This window comes from Populus euphratica, unplaced genomic scaffold, assembly GCF_000495115.2.
Source record: "Populus euphratica unplaced genomic scaffold, PopEup_1.0 scaffold36.1, whole genome shotgun sequence".
NCBI classification, from domain to species: domain Eukaryota; kingdom Viridiplantae; phylum Streptophyta; class Magnoliopsida; order Malpighiales; family Salicaceae; genus Populus; species Populus euphratica.
Genome location: NW_011499908.1, coordinates 355274 through 371114, shown reverse-complemented (window position 1 = coordinate 371114; position 15841 = coordinate 355274). Strand labels below are relative to the sequence as shown.

Genomic DNA, 15841 nt, shown 5'->3' with positions numbered 1-15841 from the left:
ATAAAAAAAATGAGATAATATTAAAATAATCTAAAAATATATAGAATGCGTGCCATATTTTTTTTTTTTTATGGAAGAAAGAAACTGATTTCGTAGATTTTGAATATAAAACTACTGAATTAAATAGAGAATTTAAAAAAAATATGAAGGCAGAAAAATATATATATTTTTGGGTGTTATTTAATTCTCAAAGTTTAAAAATATGAACAGTAAAAATAATTATTTTTTAAAATATTTTTTACTCGATAATATATCAAAATAATATATATTTTTTATTTTTTTAAAATTATTTTTTATATTAGTATATTAAAATATTTTAAAAACACAAAAAAATAATTTAAATAAATAAATAAATTCTCACAAAACACCTTTCGACACAATTCCTAACAACATCTGAATCAACCAGGTTGTTAAGCAAATTATGTTGTTTAACCATCGCTGTAGGTTGAAGATGGAGAATGGTTTGATTATAGAAAATTCTTAAATCAAATTCAAGCTCGAATCACCGATCGTGATGGCTTTGAAAACACTTTAAATTTATGGAAATGGCTAACACTCATGCTCGTGATTTTTTTAACAACCTGGTTAATGACAGGATGTTGGTAACTAACTCAGGTTGAATCCATGAAGGACTCGGGTATTTGATAAGCTTGTGTCATTAGTCCTTTATGTTTTAGGATTCGGAGATTTTAGACAGGTGATTAGTTTAATTTTAAGTGTCTAGTGGCTAAAAAAAATATTATTACAGTTTTAAGAAAATTAAGTTGTTAATTAGTGCAATATCTTAATCAATAAAATAAAGAGTATTGGTTTGGATATTTTAATTTCTTACGTTAAATATCTTCAATGACCCCTCCTCTGATGCAAGTAGCATGAGGTTGTAAGCAAAATTTTGGTGTAATTAAATACCCTGAGTTAAATGCTGGCAAAACTTTTGCAATATATCTTCGATGGTATAATTAATTGCCGCTATGGCACTTGATAATTGCTTGAAATGTCGGGTGCCCTAATGAAACAATTATTAATCATTAACAAAAACTAATTAAGAAAGGGAAATCATTATTACTCTTGAAAGAATACTCTTTTTTTATAATTTTACATTTTATTTTTTTATTTTTTCATTTAATATTAAATTTATTAAAAATCTAAAATTAAAAAAAATTAAATCAACTACATTAACTCATAAAATTTATAATTTAGACTAATTCTTGTGACTTAAATTATAAACTTTACGAAATTAATTTTGTTGGTTTAAGTTTTTTAATTTTTTAATTAAAATTATTTTTTGAATTTTATCTTCTAATATTTGAAGTAATTAAGAATTATAAGCTTTATAATTTATTTTTTATAAAATTATTTTAATCTAATAATATAATTAATAAGTTTTGTAAATTAAACCAATTAATTTAGTTTATCTGTAATTGATTTTTTCTTCACTGACGGGATTGTAATTTTATTATTTGAGGTTAAAAAAAAAAAGGTTAAGTGATTGTACGGAAACAGCTGCAGAAAAGGAGGAGATACAAGTGAATAAGAAAGTGGTTAGCATATACTATGCAGAAAAAACAAGAGAATAAATGACGGCCACAGAGCCTCCATCCGGCCAAACACAAACTTTATCAACGACGGCGCAACGGCTGGCCCGGTAAATTTTATTAAATGTGAGTTCCATAAAACTTCATGCTTAATTTGTATATTATCCACCACTAATAATAGTTTATAAATAAAATTATCGTCTGAAATTTACATATACACCGATGCCTGCACCCATAAATGATAAAATGTAAATTCCATAAATTATTAATCTTAAACTATTGTATCTGCCACGGGTAATGAGTGGTTATTCGACTTTGATGGTGAGCTAATTAGCCAAAGATACAGTATACCTCTCTCTCGAAAAGAAAAGAAAAAAAGGAAAGGATGATGAAGTAATATGAAAAAAAAATTGTTCGTCCATCTGATTATTTATGCCACCAAAATTGTGTCGTCCATGATGCATGATTCTCCACATTTTGACTTGACTAATGCCAGAAAGATGGTGGAGAAACGGCCCCGTCTAATCATCACTCGGAGGGGAATGTTTAGGGGGGAAAAGGGACAGTGAGCACGAGATACTTGAATAAGTGCGGTTTCTTTCTCTATTTTAAAAATGTTTTTGAAAAAATATAAAATTTATTTATTTTAAATTAAAATATTTTTAATATTTTTAAATTATTTTAATATGATGATATTAAAAATAATTTTTAAAAAATAAAAAAATATAATTAACATATTTTAGCATAAAAAATTATTTAAAAAAAAACGCAACCATTTTGTCAAATAAACTTTAAGTGAGTGATTTATATTATGGTGTTTGTTAAAATATATTAAAATAATATTTTTATTTATAATATTGGCATATTAATATTATAAAAATTATTATAAAAATAATAATTTAATATTTTTAAATAAAAAATAGATTATAAAGCAAAAATAAATCACAGGAATAAGATTCAATTCTTGCGCATTTGGAGATGGATGGGTACATAAAGATAAATAACAATAACGATAATAAAAATAATAATAATAAAGGTGAAATCCCATCACTCTTTAAATAGAAAGCTAAAGCTTATTCATGAGCAATGGTGCTCAGCAGTTTGAATTAATAAACAAGAAGTGAGAGGAAAGGTGGATGGATGTACATCTCTTGCAAAATATCTAGTAGCTCCATTTTTATGTTTTTTTTTCCTGAAAGGCGATGGGCCCACCAAACATAGGAAATTGGTATTCCGTTGCTGGTCCCCGACAAATCAACCAAAAAAAAGTTGATCCCCTTCCCTTTAAATTATTCGCTTGTAGTTTAGCTTCTGTTCTACAGATCCCTATATGAAAGATTGCCTGTGCCAGCAGTACCGAGAGAGAGAGAGAGAGAGAGAGAGAGAGCTAGCTATACAGGAGAGGGCCACCAATAACGTCCTCATAATAACCTGTTTCTGCTTCCCTTCCCACTGCTCATACGGTTTAATGACACTGCAAGTTCTCGTGCTATCGATTTTAATAAAAACATGCTTTTGCTTTCGATTTCAGTGGTTGGATTTTTATAGTATGGTCGTCCGGTAGCATGGGTACCTTCATTTATAGTCGACCCCACATCACGTGTTTAAGAGGGAGGAGGGACACGTGTAAGATTTTTTATTGGTTGTCATTTAAAAGGAGATGGTTAGAATTAAAAAAAATGTATCACAAATCTTTGCCATTTTTTTTATTTATATCTAGAAATATCTTTTAGAGTTTCGTATTTGCCTTGGAGTTTTTTCACTTTATTTCAAAAATAAAAAAATGATAATATCTTTTTTTTGTTGTTTTTCTCAATTAGCTTATGCTGGATCTTTCTTATTTGTTTGCTATTTTAGATATCTTAGCTAGCTGTCTTTTTACTTACCATAGAAAATATTTTTTTTTATAATCCTTTTTCTTTATTCTAAAAAAATTGTTAATTTATTTTTTTTACTTTATTGATAAAGAATAAAATTATCGATTAATTGATGAAACATATTTTATACCATTTTTTTTCATAAGCATGGTTCTACAATTTATTTTTTTCTTAAAATTTATGATCTTTTGTATTTGATATTTTATAATTTTTATATAAGATTAATTTCTATCCAAACATTTTTTCTTTGAATTTTGAAAATAAAATAAAAACTCATGTGGAAAAATTAAAAGAATAAAACAATCCAGTATGAATTAACAAGAGAATTATAAATTTTTCTTTTCTTTTTATCTTTTCAAAAATAATTTGAAAAAAAATATAGCTGGTGAATGAAAAATCAAAAAACAATTTATAGCAACAAATATATAAAAAGTTGGAAGAAGAATTTAACAATCTTTTTTAAAATATTTAATATTTTTTGTCAAAACTCTAATCAATTTTTTTATTTTAAATTGAACCAGTTTAAGTGTCCAGCCCCCTCTATTCAAAAAAACAAAATAAATGGAATATTGGATAACTAGAAAGACCTTTTCTTTTCAAGGGACCAAACCATAAGAATTTAATTATTCATATTGAAAAATAAAGGTATGTTGATAAAAAATAAAAATCGAAGCCTTGAATCCAAATCTAAAATTGAATTTATTTATTTTTCCCCAACCTGGAAATAAATTAATGTTTAAGCACCACCAAGACACCTGGAGAAGAGTTTGAAAAGCATCCCACTTTTTATTTATTTATTTACCTGTTGACCATGGACTGTCGTGGACAGATATCTCTGCAAAAAATCTCTTACAAACCCTAAAAGTACCTCGTAGAATACAGTTTTATCATCAATAAAAGTGCTCAACACGCCCCCCGGTTGCCTTTGCACACGTCCATTGAGAGCAATGCAATAAACAATTTCTGACCAGGTAAGAGAAAGACGAGAGATCTTCCACGCCCAGATTCTAATTCCTTTCCTTTCCCTGTCACAAATTTCCTTTCTATGCCTTTTTCCAGAAATATTTGATTATTATTTGTAGTGGGACAAGAATGTATGTCTCTTTGGCTTTAGAGAGGACAGCAATTTGTCTTTGTTTGAAAATGACAGTGCAGTAAGGTATACATACACTCACCCGCACGTGATCACGCACTTCTAATTTCTAGCTTTATAATTAAGTAACCCCGCGCAACGAACAATATGCGGACAGAGACTCTTACACGTATACCCAGATAGCTGACCTTTTCCCACCCTGATCCTGCTCGCCAAGCATATCTCTTATTAGCGATGCTCGGGTGTTTGATTCCTTAACTACATATAACTATCGTTCACAAAAAGAAAGAAAAACCACCAATGATTATCCAACTCACCTCCACCTCCACCTCCACCTCCGTCTCGGTATTAACATTGAATTTTAAAGGTTATTTGTAAGTATTAGTAGCTATAATTTAATAATTTAAAGTGTTTTTTATTTAAAAACATATTAATTTTTTTAAAATTTTTTATATTAGCATGTAAAAACAATGTGAAAATATAAAAAAATATTTTAAATAAAAAATAAAATTTTAAATCTTTAAAAGACACGATTTCAAACATATTTTTAGATATTATGTTAGTTTTTTTTATAACAGTAATCTAACTGTTAAGATAGAAAATAGGGTTAAACCCAAGAAAATTTGTTTACGAGGGTGGGGAAGAAAAAACTTTAAGATAAATTTTTTTTTTTTACCGTATTTTTGCTTTGTTTCCCGACCCGCCCCCACCGTTTTTTTTTTTGTCCGTGTTCTCTGCGTTTTCCTTCTCTCTAGTCTTCATCCTGTTAAAGGGTTTAGACAGTCTTCTCCTACGAAGGCATGGGAATTCTTAGAAAGAGAGTTGAAATATTTTCTTATATATTGAATTTGGAGTTATATTATAGTCACGGGAAGCGTAGTTACTCAATTTTCCATATCCTGCTACCTATGTTCTTGAATTAGAAGTAACCTAGGATCGGTATAACCGTAGCAACCCGTAAAAACCTCGTCTGACGAGCATCTGTTCCTCTCTTTAATAGTTGTATCGGTTTTGTTTGATTTTATAATTTATTTTTTTTAAAAAAATTAATATTTTTATTTTAAAATGATATTTTTTAGTTTTTTTAGATTATTTTAATGCATTAATTTAAAAAAAATAAAAAAAATATTATTTTAATATATTTTTAAGTTAAAAATATTTTAAAAAATAACTATAACTATAATTTTATAAATTATAAAAAAAAACAAAAAAAACATATATTAGTCTTTAAAAAAATAAAATGTTAATAGGCTAGTAGCGATGGAAGAATAGCAATCAACTTTTATGAAAAATGTTTATAAAAATTGTTTATATTATTTTTTATTCATTTTCTTATTTAGGACAAGGTTGAATAATAAAATCACTAGCTATCAACTTTTATGGAAAATTAAAAGTTAATACAATTTATGATAAGTAGTTTTATATGAAAAAAATAAAAATAAAAATTCCTATTTTATTCATAAAATTAAGAAAGGTTAAAGATATTTTAGTCAAATCAAATGCTTGGACATGTCGTTTATACCTTTTATATTTTGTGTTTGGAAATATAATAGTAATTATTTTTTAAAGTGTTTTTAGTTGATAAATACATTAACATATATATATATATATTAGTATATGAAAATAATTTAAAAATATTAAACAAACTAATTTAAAGTAAAAAATAAATTTTTTAAAATAAAAAATAAACAGATATATAGTAGAAAAAGAAGGCTAATATTTAATTTCTAGACCCTAACAAACTTATAACTGAAGATATCTCAACAAGGGGCAAGCCACTATTAATATTAGCGGCAAAATTAAACTTTACTCTACACTTAAAGGAGAAGTTGCGGTTGTTCAGAAAAATAAGGAGCCGTCCCTACCTGAAGGTGTATTCGCCCATCAACAAAATATTTGAAAATTTTAAACTGTAACCGCCACACATATAAAATATATATAAAAAATTTGACGCGTTGAGTCATCCGTAGAGGACCGGAGGCGGAGTTATTAATAATAAAAGGAGCTACCCAGGAAGCGACATGCGTCTATTTTGAATTCATGTTAAAATTTGTTTTCTAAAATATTTTTTATATAAAAATATATTTTTTATTTTTAAAAATTATTTTTAATATTAATATATTAAAATAATTTAAAAATAATAAATAAATAACTGAGAACCACAGTTCATTGACACTCTCAAGCACGTTACAAATTCAAAGAGAAAAAAAAGGTGATATCCGGGGACCATTAATTGTCTTGTGTTGGGTACTCCAGCACAAAATATTTTTAAAATAAAAATGTATTAAAATATTTTTTTAATTTTTTATATTACAACATCAAAATTATTGAAAATAATATAAATTTATTAATTTAATATTTTTTTAAAATAAATATATTTTTAAAACATCCTCAGATATTTATCCAAACACAATTTAAAACCCACTCGAAACAAGTACTTGGGAAAAAAGAAAAAAGAAACAGCTGATGAATGGCAGGGTCGCCAAAGTGAACGAAGAGGTAGCAACAAAACACCACGTCAAATCAAACACCTTTTCTCACCTCTCCCCCACACCTTGAGTGTGTTCAATAGTTTGCTTTGATATTCCACTCTGATGATGAATGGTAAGTGTGCGGTAGTGGGTGCAAGGCTTATTCTCTCCCTGTCATTTTCAACCTTTACGATTTGAAGCGACCCCCCACTCTCTCTCTTCCCACAATCACATGTAAACAATGGATTCGTAACTCGGCCACTCCACTCAGACGCGACTCAGCTACTCTTGAGGTTTTTTTAATTTATTATCATCTTAAATATCATGCTCAAATGTAATCAAATAGAGGCCTTGAGAAGAAAAAAATCACAGATTTAAAGCGCCAGTGATTCTGCTACTTGATCTCGAGCTGTGAAAAATGGATTCTCTTCGTGGCTTTGAAACTGATCAAGTAAAGGTATGCATGTATTGTTCTTAAGAGCCTAATCTAGCCTCGCTGATCATGTTTAATTATTAGGTCAACTCATCGTTGTTTAAGCACTCCGGGACACAATAATCTCTGCTTTACGAAAAGTGAAGGTTGGTGTCGATAGAATTAGAAAGCTGAACCCTTTTTTCTCTCTCAAAGGACGGGTGTGCTGTGGGCAGTGCACAGCACAGCACGGTACGGTTTGAGAAAGGGTAAACAAAACAAGCTAAATCTATATATGGTTTTTATTTTATATATAATCTTAATATAATAGTTTGATAAAGTTTTTGAAAAAATAACGAGTTTAAAAAAATATTAAAAATATAATATAATTTTAACATGATTGTTATTGAAAACAACAGTTCTATAGAGTAAGTAAGGGTTGTTTTAAAAGCTTATCTTTCATTCAAATTAATTAATCAATATAAAAAATAATTTAAAATTTTATAGAGATTAAATAGCTAATAAATAAAATTCAAAATATAATGAAAGGGGAAAAAATAGATAAGTTGATATGACATAAAAAAAAATAAAAATAATAGGCCACTAAGAACACATCAAGATTTTTTTGACACACTTGATTTCATTAGAAAAATCTAGACGGATCAATTTTAACAAGATTTTATAAAGTTTTAATGGTTTAATGGTTTTTGTTTGAGAATTATTATGAATTTATTTGATGATTTTCTAAGGTATTATTAAAAACATCTCGTTAAAATTTTTATAATAATATTAAGTGTGTCAAAAATAAAACTTTAATATATCTCTGTTCATCCATTTTTTCTTCACTTGTATCTTTTCCTTTTCATGCCACATCATTTTATTTTTTTTATCTTGAATATAATTTTTTAGTTATTGAATCTTCAAAAAAAAATTGAGTTAAATTTTATTTAAATCAATTAATCTGTAAAAGAAAAATATTTTAAAAATAAACACAAAGGAGTATAAAAAAATATTTAAAAAAGCGTTTATATTCAAAATTTGCTATTTTTTAAAATATCTTTTCAACCTGTATTATTCTTTCAATTTTTTTTACCGAATTTTGTTATTTTTTAAAAAAATCCAAAAAATTCTACGTAATTAAAACATGTTTTCTGTAAACTATAAAAATAAAACTCAAGTATAAGCCAAAAGTATTTTTTTCCATTGGATCCATTACCCCTTTAGATTTTTTCCACCTAATAATATAATTCTATAATAGCGAAACACCCGACTTTTAACTTTAATCAACAACTCAACAGCCAACCAGCTGGGTCTGTTTTACCACCGAGCCTAATTATAACCCAAGGTCCCAGACACTCGAGTCAACCTGGTGATCTAACTCATCGCTGGGTCAACTCACCAACAGTACTTTTTTAAAAACTCATTGACTCTCACCCCCTCTCCAACAAAAAAAAATTACACGTAAGCAGACAGTGACGTTGACTGTTACTGTTGGTCCACTTAAACAAAGTGGACATGGCATCTCCTTCTCCCTCCCCCCTCTCAACTCTCAACTCTCAAGCTTAGCTTTATGTTATCAAACACCCACGCCCACTCTCTCTCTCTCTCTCTCTCTGTGGTAAGCACAGAAACAGAAAGATCTTCAGATATATAGAATCTATACTCACCACCTGTCTCTATCTCTCATATCGGACCCCACGTCTCCTCTCCACCTCCTCCACCACCACCACCACCTCCTCCACCACCAACACCATCCCATTATATTTAAGTTTTGAACACCCCTTGCCAAAACACCTACCTCATTCTCTTTCATTTCTTTTTTTATAACCCTACTTTGTTTTTCTTTCTCTACTAATCAAAGCAAAATATTACACATATATATACACACACGCATAAAACAAACATAACGAACTTTTCTTTATCTTGTAAATAACTCTCACCGATTTTACGGGCTATGCCTACGCCGGTAACTACAGCGAGGCAATGCTTAACTGAAGAAGCGGGTCACGCGCTCGACGAGGCAGTGAACGTAGCTCGCCGAAGAGGACATGGCCAAACTACGTCGCTTCATGCCGTCTCGGCTCTCTTATCACTCCCTTCGTCACCTTTACGTGACGCGTGTGCGCGTGCGAGGAATTCTGCGTACTCATCGCGACTCCAGTTCAAAGCGCTCGAGCTCTGCCTCGGTGTGTCACTCGACCGAGTGCCGACGAGTCAACCCAGCGACGACTCACCTCCCGTTTCGAACTCGCTTATGGCTGCTATTAAGCGGTCCCAAGCGAACCAGAGGAGACAGCCTGAGAATTTCAATCTGTATCATCAAATACAACAGCAGCAGCAGCAATCGTCTTCCTCAATTTCTTGTATTAAAGTGGAACTTCAGAATTTGATTCTATCGATTTTGGATGATCCAGTTGTGAGCCGGGTTTTTGGTGAAGCGGGATTTCGGAGCTCCGAAATCAAGTTGGCTATTGTTAGGCCGTTACCGCAGGTTTTTAAATTTTCCTCGTCACGTTTCAAGGGCCCGCCTTTGTTTTTATGTAATTTATTATCAAGCGAGGATCCGGATTCGTTATGTTCGGGTCCGGGTCGGAGGGGTGTTTTCAGTTTTCCATTTTCGGGCGGGTTGTTTCTTAACAACAACAGCAACGATAATAATGGGGATGCTAATTTTAGGAGAATTGGCGAGGTTTTAGCGAGAAACAAAGTGAGGAATCCTCTGCTTGTAGGTTTATCTGCTTATCATACACTTGCAAGTTTCAGTGAGATGGTAGAGAAAAGAAAAGAGAATGTCTTGCCTGTTGAGTTGTGTGGATTAAGTGTCATCTGCATGGAAAGTGATGTTAATAAGTTTATAACAAGTGAGAATTTTGATAAGAAGTGTGTGGATTTGAGGTTTGAGGAGGTGGGTCAATTTGTGGAGAAAAGTTTAGGACCTGGGTTATTGATGAATTTTGGTGACTTGAAGGCATTTGTTAGTAACGACGATCATAATAATGGTATGGATGATGCCGTTAGTTATGTTATCGAGAAATTGACAAAGTTGTTGCAGTTATATGGAGGAAGAGTGTGGCTTATCGGTGCGGCGAGCTACGAGAACTATTCCAAGTTTGTTGGAAGATTTCCTTCCACTGAAAAAGATTGGGATTTGCAGCTCTTGCCTATCACTTCTCTCAGGAATCCTTCAGTGGCTGAATCTTATCCCAGGTCAAGGTAAAGTGGCCTTTCTTGCATTCTGTACTAGTACTTGTTTAGATTTTATAGATATGTATGAATGCATGCTAGTCATTTTTTAATGGTTTTTGAATTTAGAATTTGGTTGTTAAAGTGTTAGCAGTTCGCTCTGGGTTGCTTCTATCATGATCTTTTTAGGGGGACATGATTTGTTTGTTTTTACTTGACTTGCAATTTAAAATAGTCTCTGCTTTTTTCTGATCGAGTCTCCAGCCAATTGTGAAAGCATCTCCAAGCCATGCCTAGTTAAATTAGTGATTTTATAGTGGTATGTGATGTAAGACAGAACAATCTTATTTCTTTGGTTATGTTTCAGTTATTTTACTTTCCATTGCCGAGTACAAAATTATGTATGCTAACTCAGTGGTTAGTTACCAGTTAGGGTGATATGATCTTCATTGGGTTGTCTTGGCCATATCCTTTTTATGAGATGCGGTAGTTGGAGATCAATGCAACTTTCTATTGCATCATGCATTTCGGTGATTTTATGTTGAGTTTCTCATTCTGTCAAATATGCCTGTAGTACTTCAGAGTACTAAACGAGGTATGTGATTTCATTTCCTAGATGAGGTGAATGTTTCACATATAAGTTTATCATAACACTAATATCCACAATTCAGTTGAATGCGTTAGCCTCTTTCTCTTAGAAATGGTCCTTTTTTTTAATTTGAATCAAATTGTTAGCCGAGGTGCATTGCCATTGCTTGTCTGCTGTTAACTTATGAATACAATAATGGTGTTTTTCTTTACCTTGGCCGCATCCTTTACCAGAGTTCCACTGGTTAGGATTGTCAATTGAGGTGAGTTTATCTATATTTTCTTGCTTTGCATACTATGTTTTAAATTTTTTGTATGACATAAAATTAGTCCAGAATATTACTGGTGCATAATCATGCATGGATTTGGTAGCAAGGTGTCAGACTGTTAACAATGTTGTCTATTAAAGGCCACTAAGAGGATCATTTTCCATAGAGTAGATTAAGATTTTTTCAGCTAAAGGGAATTATGGGAGATGTACAATTTACAACTTTCATATTCTAAACCATATTTGAAGGAAAAGTATCAATTGCAATATATTATTACTGCATGAGCCACAAAATCTCTAAAATATGAAATCTTAATTGATACAAGCTGTAACTTTTTTTTTTCGCATTAATAACTTATTCATCTTTTAATTTCAGAACAATGTTTTGGATCTCTTAAAACATGCACTACCAGATACCTTTTAGTCTTGGGAAAAAAAAATTCGCTGTTAAATTTTCTTCAACTCTTTCTAGCTTTCCGCTTGATGGTCAAGCACTCCCTTGCTCTCTCCCTGCTTTACTACTTTGGTGGCGTCTTAAGCCATGGTATCATTCATCCCATAGCCATCTTTATATTGCGTATATGCATGCTTCTTCTGGAAAGTCTCAGTTAAAGTTGTCATCCATAGGTGAGTACTTTCTGTAGTCTATCAGATGCTCACATACTGCCAGGGACACTTGTCTCTGCCCCCACAGTAATTAGCCAACAACTTGTCATTTTAGTTGTCTTTTGATCCTTCAAAATCAACTGTGTAAATTAGCATGAAAGAGCATTTTCCTTCCATAAGTTGAATTACGCAAACAGCAATTTCTTTTATACAGTCTCTTGTTTTGGTGACAATAATAATAATCCATCCTTGAGGTCTTTATGTTTTTCAGGAGCTAAAAATTCCCTACCATTTTAAGATCCTTTTTGTCTGAGCATGTGGACCTTCCTTACATAGGCTGTATGCATGTGTATGATTTCATTTTAACCTTCAATCGATTATAGCCTATATTCTCACAGTTTGGTCTTCATGTGGTAATTGCAGCTTGATGGAGTCATTTGTTCCATTCGGTGGGTTCTTCTCTACACCTTCTGACTTGAATGTCCCTTTAAATAGATCATGCCAGTATTTACCCCGTTGTCATCTATGCAACAAGAAGTGCGAACAAGAAATACTTTCTGTTTCAAAGGGAGGATTCATTGGTTCAGTAGCAGACCAGCACCAATCTAGCATGCCTTCTTGGATGGAGATGGCTGAAATAGGCGCAAACAATGGACTGGATGTGAAGGTGTGTATCGTTTTTAACTTCCAAATAGAATACGCTCTTTTATTTTAACTGGAGATGACTATGCTGTGGTCCAAGTGTTGAAATGTAATATATTGTGGTTCGTAAACCTCTGAATCACTACATAGGACATCATATGTAGTTAACCTGGCTCCCATCTGGTCTCATTGGAAATAGAATTTATGCACCAACAACATGTCTAGGTTTTTACAACATTTACGATCTGATTGCAGGGATCCTTGTTCTAAGCCCAACTTCCCTGTTAGGAACAGGGAACTTCCTAGGCTCTATGCTTTTGGTGTAAAGTTTTGGACAAGAACTGGTTAACATTTCTTTCTTGCAGGATGAATGGAGGGAAAACTATCCTAGAACATTTGATTTAACATACTGCATTAACTTATAAAGAATTTTTGCTATATCCATATAAAAACCATTTCATACCTTTTCAGTGCAGACCAGAGATGATGGAATGGTATTGAGTACCAGGGTTGCAGGTCTGCAAAGGAAATGGGACAGTATATGCCAGCGTCTTCATCACACCCACCCACCTGGGTCAAATACTCATCCCCCTCATTTTCCAGCTGTCGCGGGCTTTCAGCTGGTCGAAGATGAAAAGGAAGATGCTGAAAATCTCAGCAGCAAAGATACAAGTGCACTGCCAAATGGAAACAGATGTGTGAATCTAAATTCATACATTCCCTCTGACTTACAGAAGACTAATCTCAGCAGCAAAGATACAAGTGCACTGCCAAATGGAAACAGATGTGTGAATCTAAATTCATACATTCCCTCTGACTTACAGAAGACATCGAGAAAGCAGTTAGGTTTCTCTCTTCCTGTTGTTTCTGAGGCTATGAGTGATAGCATTCTATCCAAGCAATGGGAAAAACCTTCCAAAAAAGAAGATCTCGAGTCAAGTGGCTTCAGATCTCCATATAGTTTTTCCAATTCATGCACGGTTGATGGTAGTCAAGCATCTCCTACATCTGTGACTTCTGTGGCCACAGATTTGGGGTTGAGGATAAGTTCTATTGGTAATGAACTGAAGAAACCTGTAAACCAAAACCACATGGAGCTTCCACAGGACCTGTCTGGTTCTTTTTTAGCAAACGTTGATCTTGTGCATGGGAGTATCTCTGACCATCGGGCTCAATCATCATCATCTTCTTCTCCTGTCTATGGTGGGCATTTTGATCCCAGTAATGCAAAGGTGCTCTTTAGAGCTGTTGTTGAAAGAGTTGGCTGGCAAGATGAAGCAATACACATTATTAGCCAAACAATTGCTCACTGCAGGGCAAGAAATGAGAAACGCCAGGGAGCAAGTTTCAGAGGGGATATTTGGTTCAGTTTCTGTGGACCTGATAGATGTGGGAAAAAGAAAATTGCTTCCGCCCTTGCTGAGATCATATATGGAAGTACGGAAAACTTTATTTCTGCAGATTTAAGTAGCCAAGATGGGATGGTTCATGCCCACATGGTCTTTGACCGCCCAGAGATGAGTGGCTACACTGTAAAGTTTAGGGGGAAGACCGTGGTTGATTTTGTTGCTGGGGAGCTGTGCAAGAAGCCCTTGTCCATTGTGTTTCTTGAAAATATAGACAAGGCAGATGTGCAGGCTCAGAAGAGCTTGTTGCATGCTATTCAGACTGGTAAATTTGCAGATTCCCATGGGAGAGAAGTTGGAATCAGCAATGCAATATTCGTGACAACTTCAACATTGACAGAGGATAGAGTTGGCTCTTCTAGCAATGGTTTCTCCACCTATTCTGAGGAGAGAATATTGAAAGCCAAAGACTGGCCAATGAAGATATTAATTGAACGAGTTCTTGATGAAAAAATGGGCCAAATTATTACTCCAATCACTGCGAGAAAGGACATCCCAAGTTCTATATTTTTTAATAAAAGAAAGCTGGTTGGGGCAAACCAAAATCTTGACCGCCAAGAAATCACTGAGATGATGAAACGAGCTCATAAGATGTCAGCTAGGAATCTAGATTTGAACCTTCCTGCCGGAGAGAATGACTTGCTAGACACTGATGATGGAAACTCTGATAATAATCCTGCATCTGATAACTCCAAGGCTTGGTTCCAAGGTTTTCTTGAACAATTGGACGCAAGAGTGTTTTTCAAGCCTTTTGATTTTGATGCTCTTGCCGAGAGAATATTGAATGAGGTTAATGGGTGCTTCCACAAGATTGTAGGCTGGGAATGTTTGCTAGATATTGATCCAAAAGTCATGGAGCAATTACTTGCAGCTACCTATTTATCCGATCAAAATAGAGTGGTTGAGGACTGGGTAGAGCAAGTTCTTGGTCGGGGATTTGTGGAAGTTTTGAGAAGGCACAGCCTGAATGCAAATTCTATCGTGAAACTTGTTGCCTGCAAGAGCTTATTTTTGGAAGGACGCATGCCTGGGGTTTACCTTCCGGCAAAAATCATCATCAACTGATGCCTTCATAAAGGGCAATTCTTGTATAATTTAGCATTTAGGATCTAGTAGCTTCTGTTTAGCCTCTTAATCCCATTAATTTTAGGGGGTTTCGCAGGATAGGTATGTGTAACTGTGTATGATGTATAATCTGCGGTTAGTGCTTGTGTGGTATGTCATCTACTTGTTAAATACATAATTAGATTTCTTCATTGCTTTTATCCCTACCGTTGAAGTACCTTTTTTTTTTTTTTTGTAATTCTGCCGGGGTTTGTGTTATCTTAGCAGACACCAATACGGGAAAAGTCATGTTCCTCTTAGCAGAAATGCCATGAAGTAGGCCTTTTCTTTTAGCTTCATTTACAGGATGCCTCGAAGTGAGCAATATAAGAAAACCAAAAGGCCCTCTTGTCATCGTTGTTGTTTTGGGGGTGGCTACGCGTTTTGACACGTTATAAGAAAAATACTTCGCCCTAATTTGGAGGACAAAAAAAAATTTAAAAACATTGACGTGCATTTTTCCCTTATCAATTTGTTAATATTTTATGCATGGCGATTTATTTAACTTGAACTTGAGAGTTTCATTACTTGGGCTCACCATAATCATAAACTGTAGTTATGCTCTCTGTATAAATAAAAATAAATTAAATTAAGTCTTCAATTGACTTATTAGAAAAATGATATTATATATATTTTTGTTCTTTTTGGTGTGTGTG

At 32.8% G+C, this 15841-nt stretch overlaps 1 protein-coding gene across 3 annotated transcripts; it reads left to right on the top strand.

Annotated features, from left to right (window-relative positions):
- The first annotated feature begins 8926 nt into the window (after nt 1–8926).
- Nucleotides 8927–15352, top strand: LOC105133582 (uncharacterized). Of its 3 annotated transcripts, none has more exons than XM_011037630.1 (4): nt 8927–10601; nt 12457–12700; nt 13152–13328; nt 13419–15352. In XM_011037630.1, exons 1-4 carry the CDS (start codon nt 9343–9345, stop codon nt 15144–15146), a joined length of 3408 nt encoding a protein of 1135 aa, XP_011035932.1. In that variant the 5' UTR covers nt 8927–9342; the 3' UTR covers nt 15147–15352. The 3 variants fall into 3 exon arrangements, with proteins under 3 accessions (XP_011035932.1, XP_011035930.1, XP_011035933.1); XM_011037628.1 differs by having other exon boundaries at nt 13152–13341; nt 13432–15352; XM_011037631.1 differs by having other exon boundaries at nt 13152–13391; nt 13482–15352.
- The last annotated feature ends 489 nt before the right edge of the window (nt 15353–15841 follow it).

What these genes read in the sequence shown, in the direction of transcription:
- LOC105133582 (XM_011037630.1), top strand. Translation starts at nt 9,343, where the DNA reads ATGCCTACGCCGGTAACTACAGCGAGGCAATGCTTAACTGAAGAAGCG. An exon ending in ACAATGGACTGGATGTGAAG is followed by an intron (nt 12,701 to 13,151) that starts GTGTGTATCGTT and finishes TTTTCAGTGCAG; the next exon opens with ACCAGAGATGATGGAATGGT. An exon ending in AAAAGGAAGATGCTGAAAAT is followed by an intron (nt 13,329 to 13,418) that starts CTCAGCAGCAAA and finishes CAGAAGACTAAT; the next exon opens with CTCAGCAGCAAAGATACAAG.